We start from the raw sequence: 18,477 nt of genomic DNA, 5'->3' as shown, positions 1-18,477 counted from the left end.
GGCTCTGGTCATCAGATAAATACTGGAACTTAAATAACAACCCTAGTTAACATTTATTTAGATCTTATGTTGTCCTGCCAAATGGCTTCGTACTCCTAATATAAAGACAAAAGAAGCAAACCCCAGAAAGAGGTATAATTGGATATCTATGAAGGATAGTAAAATAGCTGTATAGTAAAACAAGAGATAAAAAGTCTGTTCCTATCTGTGGTAGCATGTTGTAATGTGGTACCACAGGATCAGGCTACAGACTACCCTCACCTCTACAGCATGTAGATACATTCTTACCTCAAACTTCTGTCTCAGTTCCACATTTCCATCATCATCAGCTTCTGGTATTGGAACACTGTAATATTCTCCTTCTTCCTGATTAAGCAGTTTGTACCTGAGGAATGCAAATAAAATATTTGAAGTAATGAAAACGATTTATTTAGAAAATGTATATGGTGCCTCTCCAGAAAATGTATATGCTCCCTTTAGGCAACTGACTAGGTAAAAACAATACAATAAAAATCAACATAAAATCATCAATATTAAAACAATCCATGAAAACCAGAAGAAGGTGATGATGGAAAAGGAGAAGCAAGGTGAAAAGTCTGCTCTATTTTCCTTAACATCTATATAGTTCAGGGGCCTTTTAGTGTTTTTATCTGTGTGTGTGTGAAGTGCCGTCAAGTCGCAGTCAACTTATGGCAACCCCTTTTTGGGGTTTTCAAGGCAAGAGGCTAACAGAGGTGGTTTGCCAGTGCCTTCCTCTGCAAAACAACCCTGGTATTCCTTGGTGGTCTCCCATCCAAATACTAACCAGGGCTGACCCTGCTTAGCTTCTGAGATCTGACGAGATCAGGCTAGCCTGGGCCATCCAGGTCAGGGCCAGTGTATTTGTACACCTGTTTAATTCAGAAGAATATCCTGCTGAGTTCAATAGGACTTTCTCCCTAATAAGTACACATAGGCTTGAAGCCTTAGGCTGAGGTAAGTGTCTTGTCAGAAAATTGCATTGAAAACACATGACCGATATGTGGACTGTTTGTCCATTCCACACAAGTAGTGACTGACTTGTGTCAAGTGCTCCCAAGTTTTGTTTGAACAGGAAGAGCTCACCTTCTCATGATGTGGGGGCAGCATCAATTATGACTATGTCTTTTTTAAAAAACAAACATTTTTCTATTAATTGTGATTTTTGCCCTTGTAACCTGGTCTAACAAATAGGCATTTCAGTATTACACATTCTATGAATATCTAGCTGCTATGTTTTAGGAAATGCTTCAATGTGCGTTTTATTGCTCACTCGCTCTTTAATACGTATGTGTGTTTTATTGTGAAGTATTAGTAAATCTTTCTGCTGCTAGGATTGCCAGCTCTGGGTTAGGAAATACCTGGAGATTTTGGGGGTAGAGCCTGAGGAGAGCGGGGTTTGGGGAGGGGAGGGACCAATTGAGTATAATGCCATATTGTCTACCTTGCAAGGTGGCCATTGTCTCCAGATGAACTGATCTCTGTCGCCTGGAGATCAGCTGTAATCCCAGGAGTTTTCCAGCTACCACCTTGAGGTTGGCAACCCTATGCTGTACTAAGGAATGTCTTACCATCCACACGCTGGTATTTTCATGAGTTCTGATACTCCAAAAGAAAGAGAGCCCATGAAATCATTCCTAGTTGTTCGATCCCAGTCCCAGACTTCAACAGATAACCTTCTGTCCTTGTCTGTAGGTTTTAATTTACTACAAAGAAAAGAAGAAAACTGTTGCCATTTCAACAAGTTTACAGAAACACAATACAATGTGTGCAAACAAAATTATTGCTAGAAAAGATATCAGAATTCAACTTACAATGTAAATGTCTCATTCCAGTTTGGATTAAGAGTAGAGCGAATGGTTTTTGTTTTTTTTTTACTTTCATTCTTAGGATCTGGAATAAGTTTCAGCTTCACATAAGGATCTGAAAGCCCATTTGGATCCATGGGAATTAGGTTTTTTGCATCTCGCACTGTAAGAATATAAAATAGCAATCTATTATATACATACTCAAAGAAAAAAACTTTATTACTGTGTAGATAGCACCAAACCCATTAATAATGAATAACCAATCCCCCACTTTCCCCTGGCACAGGAATGTACAAGTTGTGGAAACCAGATGAGGAGGGGGAGGGAAACAGTAGTAGTTAAAACAGCTAAGTGGTGTAGCAAACTTGCTCATCTGTTGAAAACACCTGTACTGGATTCTTCACAACTCACAGAAACTCCCTTCCTTCCCTCCCCCATATGGGTCTTCTCTCGATTTGTCCCTTCTCTAACTTCCCAAAATACTGTGCATCCATCCATCCATCCATCCATCCATCCATCCATCCATCCATCCATCCATCTGACCTTTACGTGTTTTCCCAACCAAGTCAGCAATTCCAACACAGTTAAAATTCCAACAATTTACAATTTAGAACCACAATATCCCTTAAAAAATTCCAAGGGTGCCCTAAGTTATATAACAATAACAAAAACGGGAATCCATTCAGAGGGGAAGAATAAAGGAAGGACAACAATAGGACACTTTCAATAAGGAAAGGGATGGGGACTAAGTAAATAGGATAAAGGTAAATAAGAGAGGGAAGGGAGGGAGGACAGCAAGATGGGAACCATGCTGATTGCATTTACAAAATGGACATTCCTACAGGCCTGTACGGAGGTCACAGTGAAATCACTAAGTCTACAGATGCTGCTTCTGATGGAAAAAAATTGCATTCATAAGAATGGTCCAGTTCTTTTAACCCCAAATAAATAAAGTAGATCAGAGCTTGACAACCTGACAGCTCAGTCTTATCCTAGATGACAGCAACATGGAAGCAACAAGAACTATACTAGCATCCTATATAAGGAAAATTATCTTATGAATTACTAAATATTAGTGCCTGCGGAATCCTTTCTACAGCACCTGCCCAGCTCTTTGATAAACACTGTAGTAGAGGAACTTCTAGACTGACAGTAAAGGGCACCTTTGTGACAGAGCTAAGAATGTCACATGAATGCCAAGTTGTGCTGCTCTGTGCAGAAAATCATGCAGATATTGCACCTCTTAGAAGCCCACCTTGCCACATTCCAAGAGAGGATATGCAGATTATGAGGTTTGTCTTTATTAATTTTATCAGCAGCACTATCAGGTAGTGAAACGTTCTATTTCGGAGCTGGTCTGCATTTGTTTACTACAACTACTTTTGGTTCTAAAGGGACAAGAGAACATGAAGCTGTAGGACTAGGAGAAGTTTGGACCTGGGTGTCTAGGAGTATAGAACACATCCTCAGTTGTACCATGTTGAATTCTAGCCTTTGTTGGATAGCAACCAGTTGTGGTTGGAGGAACTGGAACCTTTGGATTAAGTTATTTTGCTCTATTTCTAAAAGTGTTGAAAAGGAGGAGAAAAGGTCTGCCTCCACATTGCTCAACACCAGATATTTCCCTATTTCTGGAGATGATAACTCTTTGGGATGCTTAGCGGCAATTGGGATTTTCTGTCTTTTAAGAGATCTCCGCAGCTATACAAGGATTGACTGTTGGACACAAATCAATTAGCATCTTCTCCTTTCTCCTCTCAGTAGAGGTTTCTGCTAGGAGTGTTTCTTTGGGTTTAGAATAACTAGTACTTTCTTTAGGAGTTCCTTCATTCATATTAGCTAGTAACCTATTCGATGAAATCAGAGGTTTGACTTTCCCATTTTTGAAGTATCTAAAAGGAAAAATCCCAAAATGTTGCAGAAATTGACATTTTTCCAGAGTCAAAGAAGGAATCCATGAGGTATTAAAATGTAATAAAATATGGTCATGATGAATTGGGCCATGCATCCTTTTGACAAATTTCAGATTGACATAAGTGACTCCTAGCAAGTAAGATAAGTGTCCCCTTGCCTTCCATTTAGAGGACCAATCTATCCATTGTCCCTGAAATTTATAAATATCAAGGAGTATAATTTTTGGTTCTAAAATCAATGATGTGGAGAATTCAGGGGCACGTGCTAATGTGGGTTGGTTCTTGTGAAAAATGCCAAAAATCCAGGAGGCTGTTCTTGCCTCAGAGGCATTTGAGTTCTCAAAACCAGGGGAGAGAAGTCAACTCAGGTATACTGAGTGATTCCTAAAGGGTTGAGGAGAATTATTCTCTATAGTCAATGAACCCAGTCCAGTTTAGGATTAAACTGGTGATGTGATTCTAGTAGTTCCTTACTCCAGAAACTGAAGCAACCATGTGTTTTAAGTAATCTTAAGTGAAATCTAAACAAGAAACTGTCAAACTTAAGCAAGCCTCTCAGTCAGTGAAACAAGTATCTAGCATTTTGAAGTGAAATTGAGTTACCATCTGAAACAATCCAACCCTCTCTTGTGTACATATATTTAAGTGTGAAGTGCCTACTCTGTTGGTTTATGACCAACCTATTACCATTCTGAAACCAAGTTTGCCTATTAAACCCTCATCCTATGTTGCTGTTATTAATAAAATCTGTTATTTTGAACTTTACCTCACCAAGCCTCTTGTGTGCCATCAATTTCTGACAGTCATAATTTCTTTGAAGAGTGTTCCCCCCCCCCTCGATCCATGACAGTTCTCTTTTAATAAATGAGGAGGTTGACTCCGTGAATTGTTTATAGGATGCAAATCTCCCTATTTCCCCTGAGGTACCAGGCTGTTTACAAAAAACATGGAGTAATGGGTCAAGGTTCTCATAAATTTTAGTCCAAGCTTTTAAAAGTGTTTGGGGAGCCAAAAATTCAAAGTCCTTGGAGCGAATTTTAGCCTTGTTAGTAATAGTTGTATCTGTTAATAGTGAAGCGTTATCACTGGGGAGTAAGGTAAATAATGATTTGAGCAGATAGTGGGAAAACTAATATCTAGGAAATTGTCCATTCTACTTTGTTTTCTTTGGGGTGCTGAAAGGGCAATTTCTTTTTCTCCCCATAATAATAACCAATTCTTTTCAATCACCTTAGTGCTTGAGTTAATAACAGGTGACTGTCTATCAAATTCAGAGTTTTGTACTCAATTTGTAACAAAAAACCCTGTCTCCCTACGGGAAGTATAGAGCCACAAAAGAGAAAAATCCGGAAGAAGTGAAATCTCAGAGAACACCCTTCTCAGCCAAGCCAGCTAAGCTCCACTTTAAAATAACAACAGTTCAATAAAATAAGTGAATAAATAAATACAAATGAATACAATATACAGACTGCAGCTATAGAGCAGAGAGGAAGGCTCTGTCTCTGCCTATAGCCCAGCTGTTCCTTCCCCCAAGACCAAAGCCAATTAAGACACATTTGGCACTTTATCAAACATCTTCATAAAAAGGAGCTCAAGCCTGCCAAGGCAGCTATCCTAAGACAGGACAAACAGACCCAAATCAGCAGGTCAAAGAGAATAAATAAAAGAAAAGAATAGTAAAAGAAGACACAGCTCTTTGGGGAGTGCAGCAAAAAACTGACACCAGATAACCAGAAAACCAGAGTTGTAACCAAAAAGAAAACCAAACAAAAATGGAGCAAAGCACTGAATAATGCCTTTCTGAGCCAGGCAGGGCAGCTAAGCTCCACTCAAAAGTAATAACAATTAAATAAAATGAATGAATAGATAGATAAATAATAAAACACAATATGCAGCCTACAATTTTAAAGCAGAAAAGAAGGCTCTGTCTCTACTTATACCCCAGCTGTTCCCTCCCCCAAACCATAGCTAATTAAAGCACTCTTGGTGTCTTATCAAGTAAATGCCAAGAAACACTAAGAAAAACATATTCACAAAAAACCAACAACAACAACAAAAACCAAGGCTGCCAAGGCAGCTACCTTGAGACATAACAAAAAAGGTCCAAATCAGCTGGTCCAAAATAAAATAAGTAAAAGAAATAATAATAAAAAGGCACAACTCTTTGGAGAGCACAGCAAAACACCACCGTCACCCAGATAACTGGAAACAGAACTCAACCAAACCATGTTGTCTGCAGCCTAGCATGCTCATCCATACTATCTTTAAAAAACAAAAAACACGAAGAGCGCTGTCATTCTATCCTATACTATCCTTGTTGTATCAAGAATCTTTACTTGAATGGACATTCTTTTATAGAACTTCCCAGCTGATTGGATGCTGACCTGTTAAGAAACTCTAGCTCTAGGGAGCTCATTGACCAGAATGATTGTTGCACTGAGAGCGATAAGGGTATCGTATTGTTCTCTGTGCAGTCCAACATATGGTTGGGCCTTTTTTGACCCAAGAGCATGGCTAGAAAAAAAGAGAGGAAGACCGTGTCTTTTCAGATGCTCTTATCCTGATTTCCGCATCCACATGAAAGGGAATCATACACTAGTTTTTACTCAGCAGTATTTACAAAACTTAAGAATCAATGAAAACTAGACTGGTTTGTAACAATAAAGTCCTATATAGATTAATGTTATTTTGCTTCTTTAGATAATTTTGTTTCCTCAGTAAAAAACAAATAGGAAGTGAAATGCATTCGTTAGGCAGGGATATGTAATTGTTCCTCTGAAAAGGTATATCTCATAATACACACAGCCCTTCAGGCAATTGCCAGTGTAAAAAAAAAAAAAAAAAAGCATGTTTATGTTTAAGAAGTATTAACTGTTATAACTGGTTTTGTATTTCTGAAATTAATTCCATCTGTTTTCAGCACAGAATGTTCCACTAACATTTAATTGAAAGAGAACACAAAAGAACTGCTAATTTCATATTGATAAATTGAAAATTTGGTGAAGTTTTAGACTGAAATGGACAGAAGCACCATTATTTATATTTAAAAGTCCAGGAATTCTAGATACAATACATATTTGGCCAACCTCAAAATGAATTAAACTCCTATACAAATTCTGCTCTCCCTTGAAATCTAACTTGTTTGGTATTAATAGAGACCTCTCTATGCGGAAAAAGGTACCTTTACAGAACAATCCTGAAGGGAGGGAAGGCTTTGAGAGGCGGCGTGACCCCAGCACTGGTGTAGATGCTCCTTGCGGCGTGAAAATGGGCAACTACACCAATGGCAGGCCATGTGCCAAAAATGGGCATCTATGCTGTGGTCAGACACTGGAGCAGCTGCCACAGCAGCTTTTTTCCAGTGCAAAGGCTTGTGCCAGTGTCAAAGGAGGCATTCCCAGGGGCAGGGCAGACTTTAGTCAGCTCTAAAGTCTTTTTGCCCTGGGAACTCCCCCTTTCGCAGGTGTGAACTTGCACCTGCAAAAGCAATGACACGGCCCCATGTAACTCAATGGGGCAGTTACACAGGGTTTGTGTGTGTATGGGGGGAAATACATTTTCCCCTTCTGCACCAGGCCATCAAGCCACTCAGGAGGCAGCACAGTGTGCCGGCCCCAAGCCCACTGTAAGTACCCCCCTTACACTGTTAGAGAGCTATGAAAACTTGCAGAACTGTATTATCTTTCTACAGTAAACATTTTAAATCTACTGACAAGGCAATTTCCCCCCCCCTTTTTCCTCTGCATTGGAAAGAGAAAGAAATGTGACATAATTTCACTTGGGATCCCCCATGCTATTCTACCTCTATGTAAAGCCCTTAAGACAAATCATACATATTTTGGGGGTTGGCTGTCATCAATATGCTGATGCCACTCCAATCTATGATCTTGAAATCATTGCCTGTCTGCTGTGGTTAAATGGCTAAGAGTGAACAAACTGAAACTAAATCATAACAAGACAGAGGTAATGCTGGTTGGGAAAGCAGAAGACATTGGGCTTTCCACTTCTGATGGAGTTCATCTGACCCTTGCTGACTCTGCTAACAGCCTTGAAGATATCCTGGATCCAACATTACTGCTGGAGAAGCAGGTTAATGCAGCTGCAAAAAAATGCTTTCTTCCAACTTAGTTTAGCCCAGAAGACCTACCCAATCTGGGCACCTGAATCCACATCACAGTAACATCAGCACTAGACTACTGTAATGTGCTCTATATAGGTCTCCTCCTCAAAGTAAACTCAGACTCAGTTGGTGCAGAATGCCACAGCTCACTTATTATCAGAAGCTAGATGGAGCATGTATATTAATGCCATTCTGAAGTCATTCCACTACTTGTCTATAAGTTACCAGGCTCTATTCAAGGTATTGGCTTCCACCTGCAAAGCCTTTCATGGCCTTCGACCCACATATTTGCAGGACCACCTCCCCCCATACTCTGCCATTACAGCTTTGCTCATCTGAGCCAGAACTTCTGTAGGTGCCACCCTGCAAATGGGCAAGAGCAACAATACTTATCATTATAGGAACAGAATAAGGACAAACACCATTTTGGGGGTTAGCCAGAAGAGTGCAGGGGCAGAGCCCCTATAAAAAAATTCTGTGAATGCAGCAAGCTATGCGGTTGAATGCAGCTGTGAATTGAGCAAGCTATGAGCAGACCAAGCAGTTGGGGTCTAGTAGTAAGTATGTACAAGTAGATGTAGTTAGGATTTCAGCTTTAATGCCATTATGTATGCACAATGGAAAAAAGCAAAAACCTGCTGCAAGTTAATACACTTAATGAATGAATGAATTTATTTTTACGGCATTAGCAGAACAACGCTTAATTAATGTCAACAAACAAAATTAACTTCCCTCACTCCTCCCATCACACACATGCAGCTTCAACAAAGTACAGGATTTTGATTAACTCTCAAGCCAAAACATATCAACAGCAGCATATAAACCCTGCTAGGGCATCCATAACTCAGGAGGTGACAGGTAGAGAACATCATATAGGTTTATATCATTCTGGCCTCATGTAACACAAAAGTGTGTACACAGCAGTGACTAAGATCCTGTGGAAATATATATTGCACAAAAAGAAAGAACCTAGGTTGGATATAGGGAAGTGCTGGGAGATCAGTATTTGACTTCCACCTAAGCCACATTCCAACCAATGGCAGCTGTGAGTGTCAAACAGACCATGTTTGACTGCTGCAAAATCTGTGGCTGTAGATCCTCCTCTTCCAAAAAGCATACAATTAGAAAAGGGGAAATTCTGCACTTCCACCACTAACAGTCCATTCCTGAGAATGGGGCTTAAATTTATTTGGAGGCAGCATGACCTGGCCGCCGGCGTAAATGCGTGTAATCACGCGATTACACGCATTCACACAGGCGGCGAGGCCAGTCCCGGCAGTGGCCAAGCACCACGGGACAGCGCCTCCCCCTCCGCGGCCTCTCCCTGGCACCAGCAACGGTGTGGAGAGGCCACGCCGGCACAGGGGGGCGTTCCAGGGGCGGGCTGAGGGGGAGGAGCTGCCAGTTAGCAACGAAACGGCTTTTTTTGTTTAACAGCATACGGGAATCGGCTTAGGAAGAGGCACCGCTGCACCTCTTCCCTGCAGTCCCTGCCTCAGCTCAGGAATGGGCTGTAAGTGCCATGGTGTCTGAAAGTCCACAGCACAGCATCTTTTCACTTTCAACTTCTGCACTTCTTTTCCCAGTTCTTTGGGTTAGCTAACATTGACTGATTATTTTATCCCAAGTCATACCCTCTGTATTTCCTTTCCACACAGGGGACTCTGGCATGAAACACAGCACAATTTGCAGGTATTTATTACTTTGGTGCAGAATCCTTTTTCTGTGGGACTCAAGGAAGTCAATTCCTTGGAGGAAGTAGTAACTGGGAAGACTTGATACAGTTGCAAGTCTAGGAAGCAGTACTGCCAACCAGGAGTCATTTGACTTTTTCTGCTCTGCTTCTTGTGGCAGGAAACAATTAATTGCAATAGGTGGGGGAAAGGGAAGAGTTCTAAGATGAATGGTTAGTGAAACTCATGTTAAACACAGGCTACTAAAAGAAAAAAGTCATTGTTTTGCTTGCTTTGTTTCATGAGATCCATTCTATTTGTATTTTTGTTTGCGTAATTAGCACTCTGATAACCTCCTCCCCCTCTCCCAGCTGATCTAGTGTTTCTTTCTTCAAATGAGCAGGATGATGACAGTATTTGGAGAGAATTTGAGCTGTAAAGAACTATAGTCCTTTGCCCACCTCTTTGACAGCATCCTTTTTTAAAAAATGAAACAGCTCAGGCATATTTGAAAGCAGTGAATATTTTTCTCTTAAAATTAGAAACTTGCGGTTAAAACAGGTATGATATATTAAAAACAACCTCAGAAAGCAAATTAGAAATGCTTGTTTCAAATAGCTCTTCTTTCCCCTCTCCTACTGGCTTTCTCCCTCACTCCTTCCACAGAGGAACACTTCTTTGTTTATGAGGCTCTTAAAGTCTTGAACACTAAAAAGAAAAAAAAACAGCAGCAAGTATTCCATTTTAAAAGGTATTAATTAGACACTGTCCTTCAGTGTTACTCCTCTGAAGATGCCTGCCACAGCTGCTGGTGAAACGTCAGGAAAGAAAATACCAAGACCACGGTCACACAGCCCGGATAACCTACAAGAACCAATATTAATAAAGTGTTTGAGAAGATAAAAAAGGACACCAGATAATTTATACCCTAGTGAGTGATGCCAACAAGTTCGAGGGAGAATACTGCAACTAGCTCTGTTTTTAAAATTACATCTTCTCTGTACAGCCCCACAGAAGTGAAAAATTCTAGAGGCATGTTCCAGCTGCCTCCTTAATCATGTTTTTTGCAATGTGGAATGGAATTCTAATGCAGCAGTTACCTTTTACTAAAACCTATTTTTAAAAGCGTATTACTGTTAGCTTCCCTTAATAGTTTGGTGATTCTCCTGTTTGATTCTAGTTAATTATCACTAATTAGCACTGCTGCTGAAATAAATAAAAAATTTGAATTGAATCAAATCCATGGGAAGCCATGCCAGCCTATTGCAGCAAAACAAAACAGTGACAATTTAAACACCAACAACATTTATTTCAGCATAATCTTTCATGAGCCAGAGTTCATGTCATTAGATGCACAATGCATCCACACTGAATAAAGTACAGCAGCTCATACTCCAGCCCCAAATTTTGGGAGCAATATCAAAATTTGGAATTGTTTAACCAAATTCACTCTTTCCAGAAATGCCTACTTTCCATCCCATCTTTGAGGAAAGTTAAATCAGGCACAATGCAATGGCTGTGACTTATGGCAGTCGCCCACTGCGGCCACTCTGAAAAGTAGCTCCTTGGGGCGAGCATTGCCGCTCCAGCCCCTGGCTGAGTGGCCGGGCATTTCTGCTCACCACCTCCTGCTCTGCTCCTATAGCTGCGCTGGAGGCTGGTGGAGTAAACGGTCAGGCATCAGAGGTTGATGTCACAAGTGCTTCCGGCATAGCCTGCCTACTTTGCCTATTTAAGGAGGCACTGTCCAGCCACCCTGCCCTGTTCTTTCCTGGCAGCAGCGATGGAGGAACACCTTAAAAGAGTGACTGGGTTGTTTTGGCTTTTTGAATGGGGCACATGGATTGTGAAGCTGCAGATCTGATCATTTTGAATGGGGCTTTTTGGCTTCACAGAGGCTGTGCTCTCCAGGAGAGCTCGCTCTGTTGGGCCACGTGTCTGCTGGAAGCGACCGTTGTGGGGCTGAAGGAGATGGAGGGTCCTGACTGAGGGGCAAAAATGCAAGTATTTTGAGCCTCTGGCACAACTCCCCCCTTTTCCCCTTGTAATTGGGGCTTGTATTTTAATAGCTTGTATGCAATTTCCCTTCTACAACGACATAAGATCGCAGTACATCCTCCCCATATTGTCATCCTTTCCTGGGAGAACGGAAGGAGCTAAAGTTTCCCTTCTCTTAGCAAACTTATCTTGGGCGATAACCATTCAAGTAGCCAAATTCAGCCTCCGGACTAGTGGGATTCGTAAACAGCTAACTGAAAACGTTTCCCAGTAGAAGATCTTTCCTCCTCCTCTTCAAATCATCCTTCCAGAATCATCAACTTTTATTATTTTATTAATTTAACATAACTTTGATTTTTACCTAGAGCTGATATTGTATCGAAATAAAACTTGACTAATAGCTTGTATTACGGTGTAAAAGAGCCCCATGGCGCAGCATGGTAAGCTGCAGTACTGCAGTCAAAAGCTCTGCTTGCGACCTGAATTTGATCCCGACGGGAGTCAGTTTCAGGTAGTTGGCTCAAGGTTGACTCAGCCTTCCATCCTTCCAAGGTTGGTAAAATGAGTACCCAGCTTGCTGGGGGTAAAGTGCAGATGACTGGGGAAGGCAGTGGCAAACCACCCTGCAAACATAGTCTGCCTAGTAAACATCAGGATGGGATGTCACCCCATAGGTCAGGAATGACCTGGTGCATGCACCAATACCTTTGCCTATTGCAGTGTAACTTGGTGCTCGGTATATTTGGTAGTTACTTTTGAGGGAGATTCTCACACCAGCACTGACCTCCTCCTTTCTCCCACCTTTTATTGATCACTGCTGCATGTGGTGGGTGCAGTTGTAATTTAATCAGAACAAGGCTATTAAAGGTTCTGAAATTTTTTACTGTTTGTGTTGGAGCTTGTAGTGGGCACTGAAGTAAACATCAGCCTTTCAGCCTACTGCTGGCAGCACAATCATTCTGACCCAAAATTGTGGTGGGTGCATTCTGCTTGCCTTGCTGGGTGGATTTTCTCTTGCATAATTTTGCATAATTGCATAATCTGTACGGTGGAGGTTTTGGAGGGCTTAGCCCAAACTCTGGCACGGCTGGCTGAAAGGGTTGACAAATTAGAGGCTCCTCAAACAGTGCCTTCATCTGTGGCCGGGGAGCCATCAGATGCCCCCTGTACCAGTGGGGGAAGGAGGGGTACCCAATCTTCAGGGAAACCCTGGGATCTATCCCCTAGCCCTTGGGTGGGCTCTGTAGCTTTGGAGATGAAAGCACCCAAGGCGCCCCCCACAAAAGGACAGAAAAGTCATCACAAGTAACGGCAGAGGAAGAACCACTCTAGCGACAAGTCATCTTCTGGTGAGTTCTCCTTGGACGAGGAATCTTCTCACACTTCTGGGCATTATTGAGTGGTGGTGGCCCATGTGCCTGCTTTGCCGCCATGGGCTGTGAGGAGAAGAGATAGACAGGGTTCCAGCCCAGAGGTATACTGGGGTTCTGGGCGAACTTGCACCTCTGAGTCTATGACATCAGCCTATACCTAGCCAGGAAGGTACGAGACTGCATATTAGATGGGTATTATGTCAATGTTTTTACCCTGCTTAAGAGTGACTCAGATGATGGGAGGAGCGGGCCTTCCCCTGGTAGGAAAGGGGGCAAGGCCAACGCTGCAGACCACACCTTTTAAAAAGGGATATTGGGTTACACTGTATTCATGGGGGTGGTTCAGGCAGCATACCCAGAGAGGGCATGGCACCTCATGAACCACTTAAGCAATGTGCTGCACACCAGGGAGCTGGCGGGTGACATGGCAGCTATTGACTATGATGAAGCCTTTAGAAAACGGACTTCACATAGCGAACACATGAGATGGGATCTTATTTACTTTAATGATATTGTCCATATGGCCAGTTCGGCCCTGAACAATGTCACACTGAGATCAAAATAAAAAGGAAGAAAAAAAGGAACTATCTAATTAGCCCATAAGGAAATTAGTATTTTTTAATCTTAATTGACTGGGAAAGAAATGAGATGGGATCTTATTAATGATAAACTCTGGCTGTTATGAGTCGTCTCCCGGATCAAGAGCAGAGTAGATGTTGGCAGGGCAATCAGGGGTGCCTTTAGAGGTGATGCCAATAGGAAAGTGTGCTGGGAGTACAACCAGAGCAGGTGTCACCGGGCGAGGTGCAAGTATGAGCATAACTGTGACAGCTGTTTTGGCCCCCACCTGAGGTGATCCTGTCCCTGTGTCGGCACTAACCAGCAGCCCTTTGGGGGCAACTACCCCCTTCCAAGTAATAGCCAGAAGGAGGGCAGATCAAGCGCTGCTTCAGCTGGTAATGCCAGTTCCACTAAATAATTATTTTATGGCTGCTGCTGACCTTTCCTTATGCCCCACCCCCACGTGACTTGAACCTGTAGGAAACCTGCTCAAACTGTACCCTGATCAGTCGGCTGCTAAGTTTTTGTAGGAGGGGTTTTCGGAAGGTTTTCGGATCCCCTTTACCAGCTCTCACCTTTTTTTTGAGGCAGCCAATACATGATCAGCGCGGGATATAGTTGTGGCCAAAGTTGAAATGGAGTGTGCCGCAGGTAGTATAGCCAGTCCCTTTCTATCTTCCCCATTGCCTAATCTTAGAGTGTCTCCCATGGGCATTGTGCCCAAAAAGACCCCTGGGAAATATAAATTAATACACCACTTGTCCTACCCAAGGGGTTCCTTGGTTAATGATGCCATACCAATGGAATTTTGTATGGCGTGTTATGCGTCATTCGACCATGCTGTTGGCATAATACGGTCATGTGGGGTGGGCGTGCTCATGGCAAAATGTGACGTAAAGTCAGCCTTCTGGCTACTGCCGGTAAATCCAATTGACCATTGCTTGCTGGGTTTTAAGCTCAATGGCTTCTGGTACGTGGATAAGGCTATAGCCTTTTAAGACGCACACCCTTTCCTGCCATGTTTTTGATGACTTCGTTTTTGTGGGACCTCCAGACAGCTCGGTCTGTGCATCCTGGCTCTCTGCTTTTCAGACCCTGGTAGAGGAACTTGGAGTTCCACTAGCCCCTGAAAAAACAGAAGGCCCCACAACACAATGAGTTTATCTTGGAATCCTGCTTGATTCTATGGTGGGCACTTCAAATTTACTGGAGGATAAATTGGCTGCCCTCCAGGCCCTACTTACTTTGGCCTTGGCCAGGACTAAATGCACACTTAGAGAGGTGCAGTTCCTCCTTGGCCACCTCAATTTTGCATGTTGGATGGTTCATTCGGGCGGGGGTTTTTGTGCCTGGCTTGCTAGGTCAACATCTGGGGTTAAGTCTTCTCATCACTGTATCAGAATCACTATGGGTATTGTCGTGGTCAGCAGGGACCAGGACACTGAACTGACAGAGATCCCAGATGGGTTGGCAGCAGAGGCAGAGGCTGGGCCCTCCACCTCCTCACAAGTTAGCAAATGGTCAAAGGCTGAAGCCCCCGCTCCTAGCATGAGTAATGAGGAGAGACAGCTGCAGCTGGTAGAATCACCCCCGCCTGTAGCTAGGCTGACGGAAAGACTACGCAAAGATTTAGACACCCGCCGCAGGAATGCACGGGAGTATAGGCGAACAAACCCCTGAATACTGACAGGAGCAAGGCTAGGTAATTAGTGGGGCAAAAGAATGCACCACCAGAGAACCATATATTCCAGGCTGTTGGGAAGTTTCTCTGTGGAAGCAACGATTCAGTTTCCGGACTGCTTCGCATCCACTTCGGCTTCTGACCCTTTCTCCGACCGGCTTGAATTCCTGGAACTCTGACCCTTGGCTTGATTCCCGACTTTTCTTCTGGACACGTTTGGACTCATGTTTTGATCTCCACTGACTTGACCTTGGACAGCACGACTACCCAGCCTCCTAGCCCCGCCAGGGACCTGACAGGTATAAAGGCTGATTTACAGGTCTGGCAGTCGTTCCTGGCCAACTACTCGCTGTGGCAGTCACCTAGGGATCTCAGTTCTTCCTTGCAAGTTCATTCAGATGTGGCGGGCAGTTTCGGTTTTGGGGTCGATTTTGCTGGGTGATAGTGTGCTCAATGGTGGCCTGAATCATGAGTCCAGTCTGGGGTCTTGAGGGACCTGACATTTTTAGAACTATTCCCAATATTGGTTGCAGTCACCGTTTGGGGGGGGGGTTATATACCTCCCTGAAATTTCCTTCTGGCAGTCTGAACTTGTACAAATCTATGGTGAGACCACACTTGGAATACTGTGTCCAGTTCTGGTCACCACACCTGAAAAAGGATATTACAGAGCTTGAGAAGGTGCAGAAAAGAGCAACCAAAATGACTGGGGGACTAGAGCAACTGCCCTGTGAGGAGCAGTTAAAAAGCTTTGGGCTGTTTAGCTTGGAAAGAAAGTGGCTGAGGGGAGACATGATAGAGGTCTATAAAATTATGCCTAGAAAATATAACTGCTCTGGAGAACTTTTCAAAGATTTTATCTGCTTAGTAAGTGCTCTGATGGTTGTTCTAAGGATTTCTTTTAGCCTTCTGATGTTTTTATAGCATACTGTACTTAATCATTTTTTGGAATTGCTTTGATCTGTAGCAGAAAAGCGACGTAGCAATTGCTTCAGTGGTCAATAATCACCCTGGAAGGATTCAGCTTTTTAATACTACAGCAATAATCCAACTTTTTACAGTATTTAACCACTTCTCCTACAATTAGTTCTACATAATAACAAGTCAACTCCTCAGTGAATGATGTTGTTGATCATACGTTCACTGAAATAACAATTCCACTTCCTATACTCTTAAGCATAAGAAAGGTCAAGTGACCCTGGAACAACTAATGCACATGCACATGATTACTCAACCCTTCTGGAAAACTTCTTGGCTTGCCACTTCATGGGGAAGCAAGCTAGGCCAAGGGAGGGAGAGCTTGGTTCTAGTTAACGGGGGTTATTCTCATTCTGTTGAGTGGCAGTCCTGTACTGCAGAGCATGTTCCTGCAACACTAATGTTTTTCAGCTCATTTAAAGGCACTGCGCAATCATGTGAGTGAAAGCTCCTAGCACTGTAGGAATTTGCTCCACAGTGGAGAATTGGCTCGACTATGGAAAAGGGTGTTGTACCAACAGAAGGAAGATATAAGATTCAAGCCCAGGAGTAATGTTCCTTTCCATGAGTACTAGGTAACCCAGAGATATTGTGCAGTATAAATGTTACACATAAAATGTATGTTCTTAGTTTTTTGTTTACAAGCCAGGAAGGCTGGCAACTTTCCAAAACAAAAAACCAGTACTTCATTATACAACTGCAGCTTTGCAAATACTTACCCCCCAACTGCTCCCAACACCACTGTATATCTTACTCCCTCATGTTGATTCGTATCATACTAAACATTGTGACCCTCAATCACATTTGCTTGATGGGTTGGAACAGGATAATCTTCTATGCAGATCTTACTACAGATACCAAATATGCACCTAAATCAAATTATACTAGTGTTGGTTCTAGTGTTCTCCTACCTTAATATGCAACATTAAAATTTCATTACCACTCTACAAGATCTGGAAAGACATTACATGAAAAGTATGCCTTCTGCATTTATTTGTCTGACCAGCAGCAAAATGAATCTACAGCATTCAGTTTCAGCCTAGGTGCCATCTTGTAAACCATGAGGCTCTGTTATACATTACTATTCTCTGTTCAGTAAAACTCTATTTTAATGTGTCTCCTAAGGGTAATGACTCTTCATTACATTCACGGGTCTCGACTCCTGCAGAGTAATTCTATAATAACCAAAGGGCATTAAGAAGTTCATATGCATGTTCCAAACAGCAAGGACCGGAAGAGTGATTCATTTCTCTTTTTAATACATGTTTATATATTTATTAGACTTCTAGCCCACCCTCCCTGGCAAATGCTGGGCTCAGGGTAGGTCACAGAGTAATAGATGTACAATAAAACATTGTAAGTATATAAAACTAATTAGTTTAAACAGCCCTATCAAATAATAAAATAATAATATCGGATATTCCCAATGGTGCATAGCTTGTGATATAAGGCCACAGTAAGGCCTGCTGAGAGTTCACATAAGAATGTAGCCTGTAGATCAGGGATGGAGAACATCAGGCCCGGGGGCTGTTTAAGGCCCGCGAAATCATTTGGCCTGGCCCTTCGTGGGTCCTGGAAGATCTCTAGCTCAGAAGGATCTAAGACTGGCGATCCGCCCCCCCTCCCGCGGACAGGAATAGCCTCTATTCAAGGCGGATGTGAGTTTGTTTTGCCGAGAAAAGGGACCTTTTTTCCCCCTTGAAGAAGAGTCGTTAGCTATGGAGCTGCTAGGACAGCCCAAGAATATAGCAGGCTAATTTTAAGCTGATAATTGTGTATGGCCCGCAAATGATATTGTAAATATCGAAATGGCCCTTGGCAGAAAAAAGGTTCCCCACCCCTGCTGTAGATGAAGTAGAAGCTTTCTGGGTAGGATGGAGTAGGATAAGATAGGGAGGCCAGCATTAATAAAGAAACTGTAGCTGGCCTCAACAGTAAGCCTGGCAGAATAGCTCTGTGTTGCAGGGCCCTGGTCTCATTGGAGAGACTATTCTACCAGGCAGGGGCCAAGGCAGAAAAAGTCCTGGCCCTGGTCGAGGCCAGACAGATGCTTTTTAGACCAGGGACCACCAGTAGATTAGTGTTTGAAGATCTTAACATTCTCTGGGGAGCATATGAGGAGTGGCAGTCCCGTGGATATGAAGGTTCCAGAACGTGTAAGGCTTTATAACCAGCACCTTAATTCTGATCCGATATTCCAGCTGGAGCCAGTGCAGGTGATAAAGCACTGGCTTTACATGCACCCGCAGCAGGGTCCCCGTAAGGAGCCTCGCCGTGGCATTCTGCACCAGCTGGAGTTTCTGAATCAGTTGCAAAGGCAGCCCTATGTAGAGCAAGTTGCAGTAATCTAATCT

The 18,477-nt window shown here is 42.8% G+C and overlaps 2 protein-coding genes across 2 annotated transcripts in view; both read right to left on the bottom strand.

The window, feature by feature from the left end:
* PRKCA (protein kinase C alpha) overlaps positions 1 to 18,477 on the bottom strand; it is a 307,017-nt gene that overhangs the window by 59,470 nt on the left and 229,070 nt on the right. The window contains exons 6-8 of the mRNA XM_056866635.1: positions 1,833 to 1,989; positions 1,590 to 1,724; positions 289 to 385 (exon numbers count right to left, since the gene is read on the bottom strand). Coding sequence (XP_056722613.1) covers positions 289 to 385; positions 1,590 to 1,724; positions 1,833 to 1,989 — 389 coding nt within the window. The remainder of the gene's footprint in view (positions 1 to 288; positions 386 to 1,589; positions 1,725 to 1,832; positions 1,990 to 18,477) is intronic.
* CACNG1 (calcium voltage-gated channel auxiliary subunit gamma 1) overlaps positions 1 to 18,477 on the bottom strand; it is a 309,034-nt gene that overhangs the window by 287,478 nt on the left and 3,079 nt on the right. The gene's annotated exons all lie outside the window — the stretch shown is intronic.

Source organism: Euleptes europaea, chromosome 1 (genome assembly GCF_029931775.1).
Source record: "Euleptes europaea isolate rEulEur1 chromosome 1, rEulEur1.hap1, whole genome shotgun sequence".
Classification (NCBI taxonomy): Eukaryota; Metazoa; Chordata; class Lepidosauria; order Squamata; family Sphaerodactylidae; genus Euleptes; species Euleptes europaea.
The sequence above is the reverse complement of the archived record's forward strand: the minus strand, read 5'-3'. Positions and strand labels throughout refer to the sequence as shown.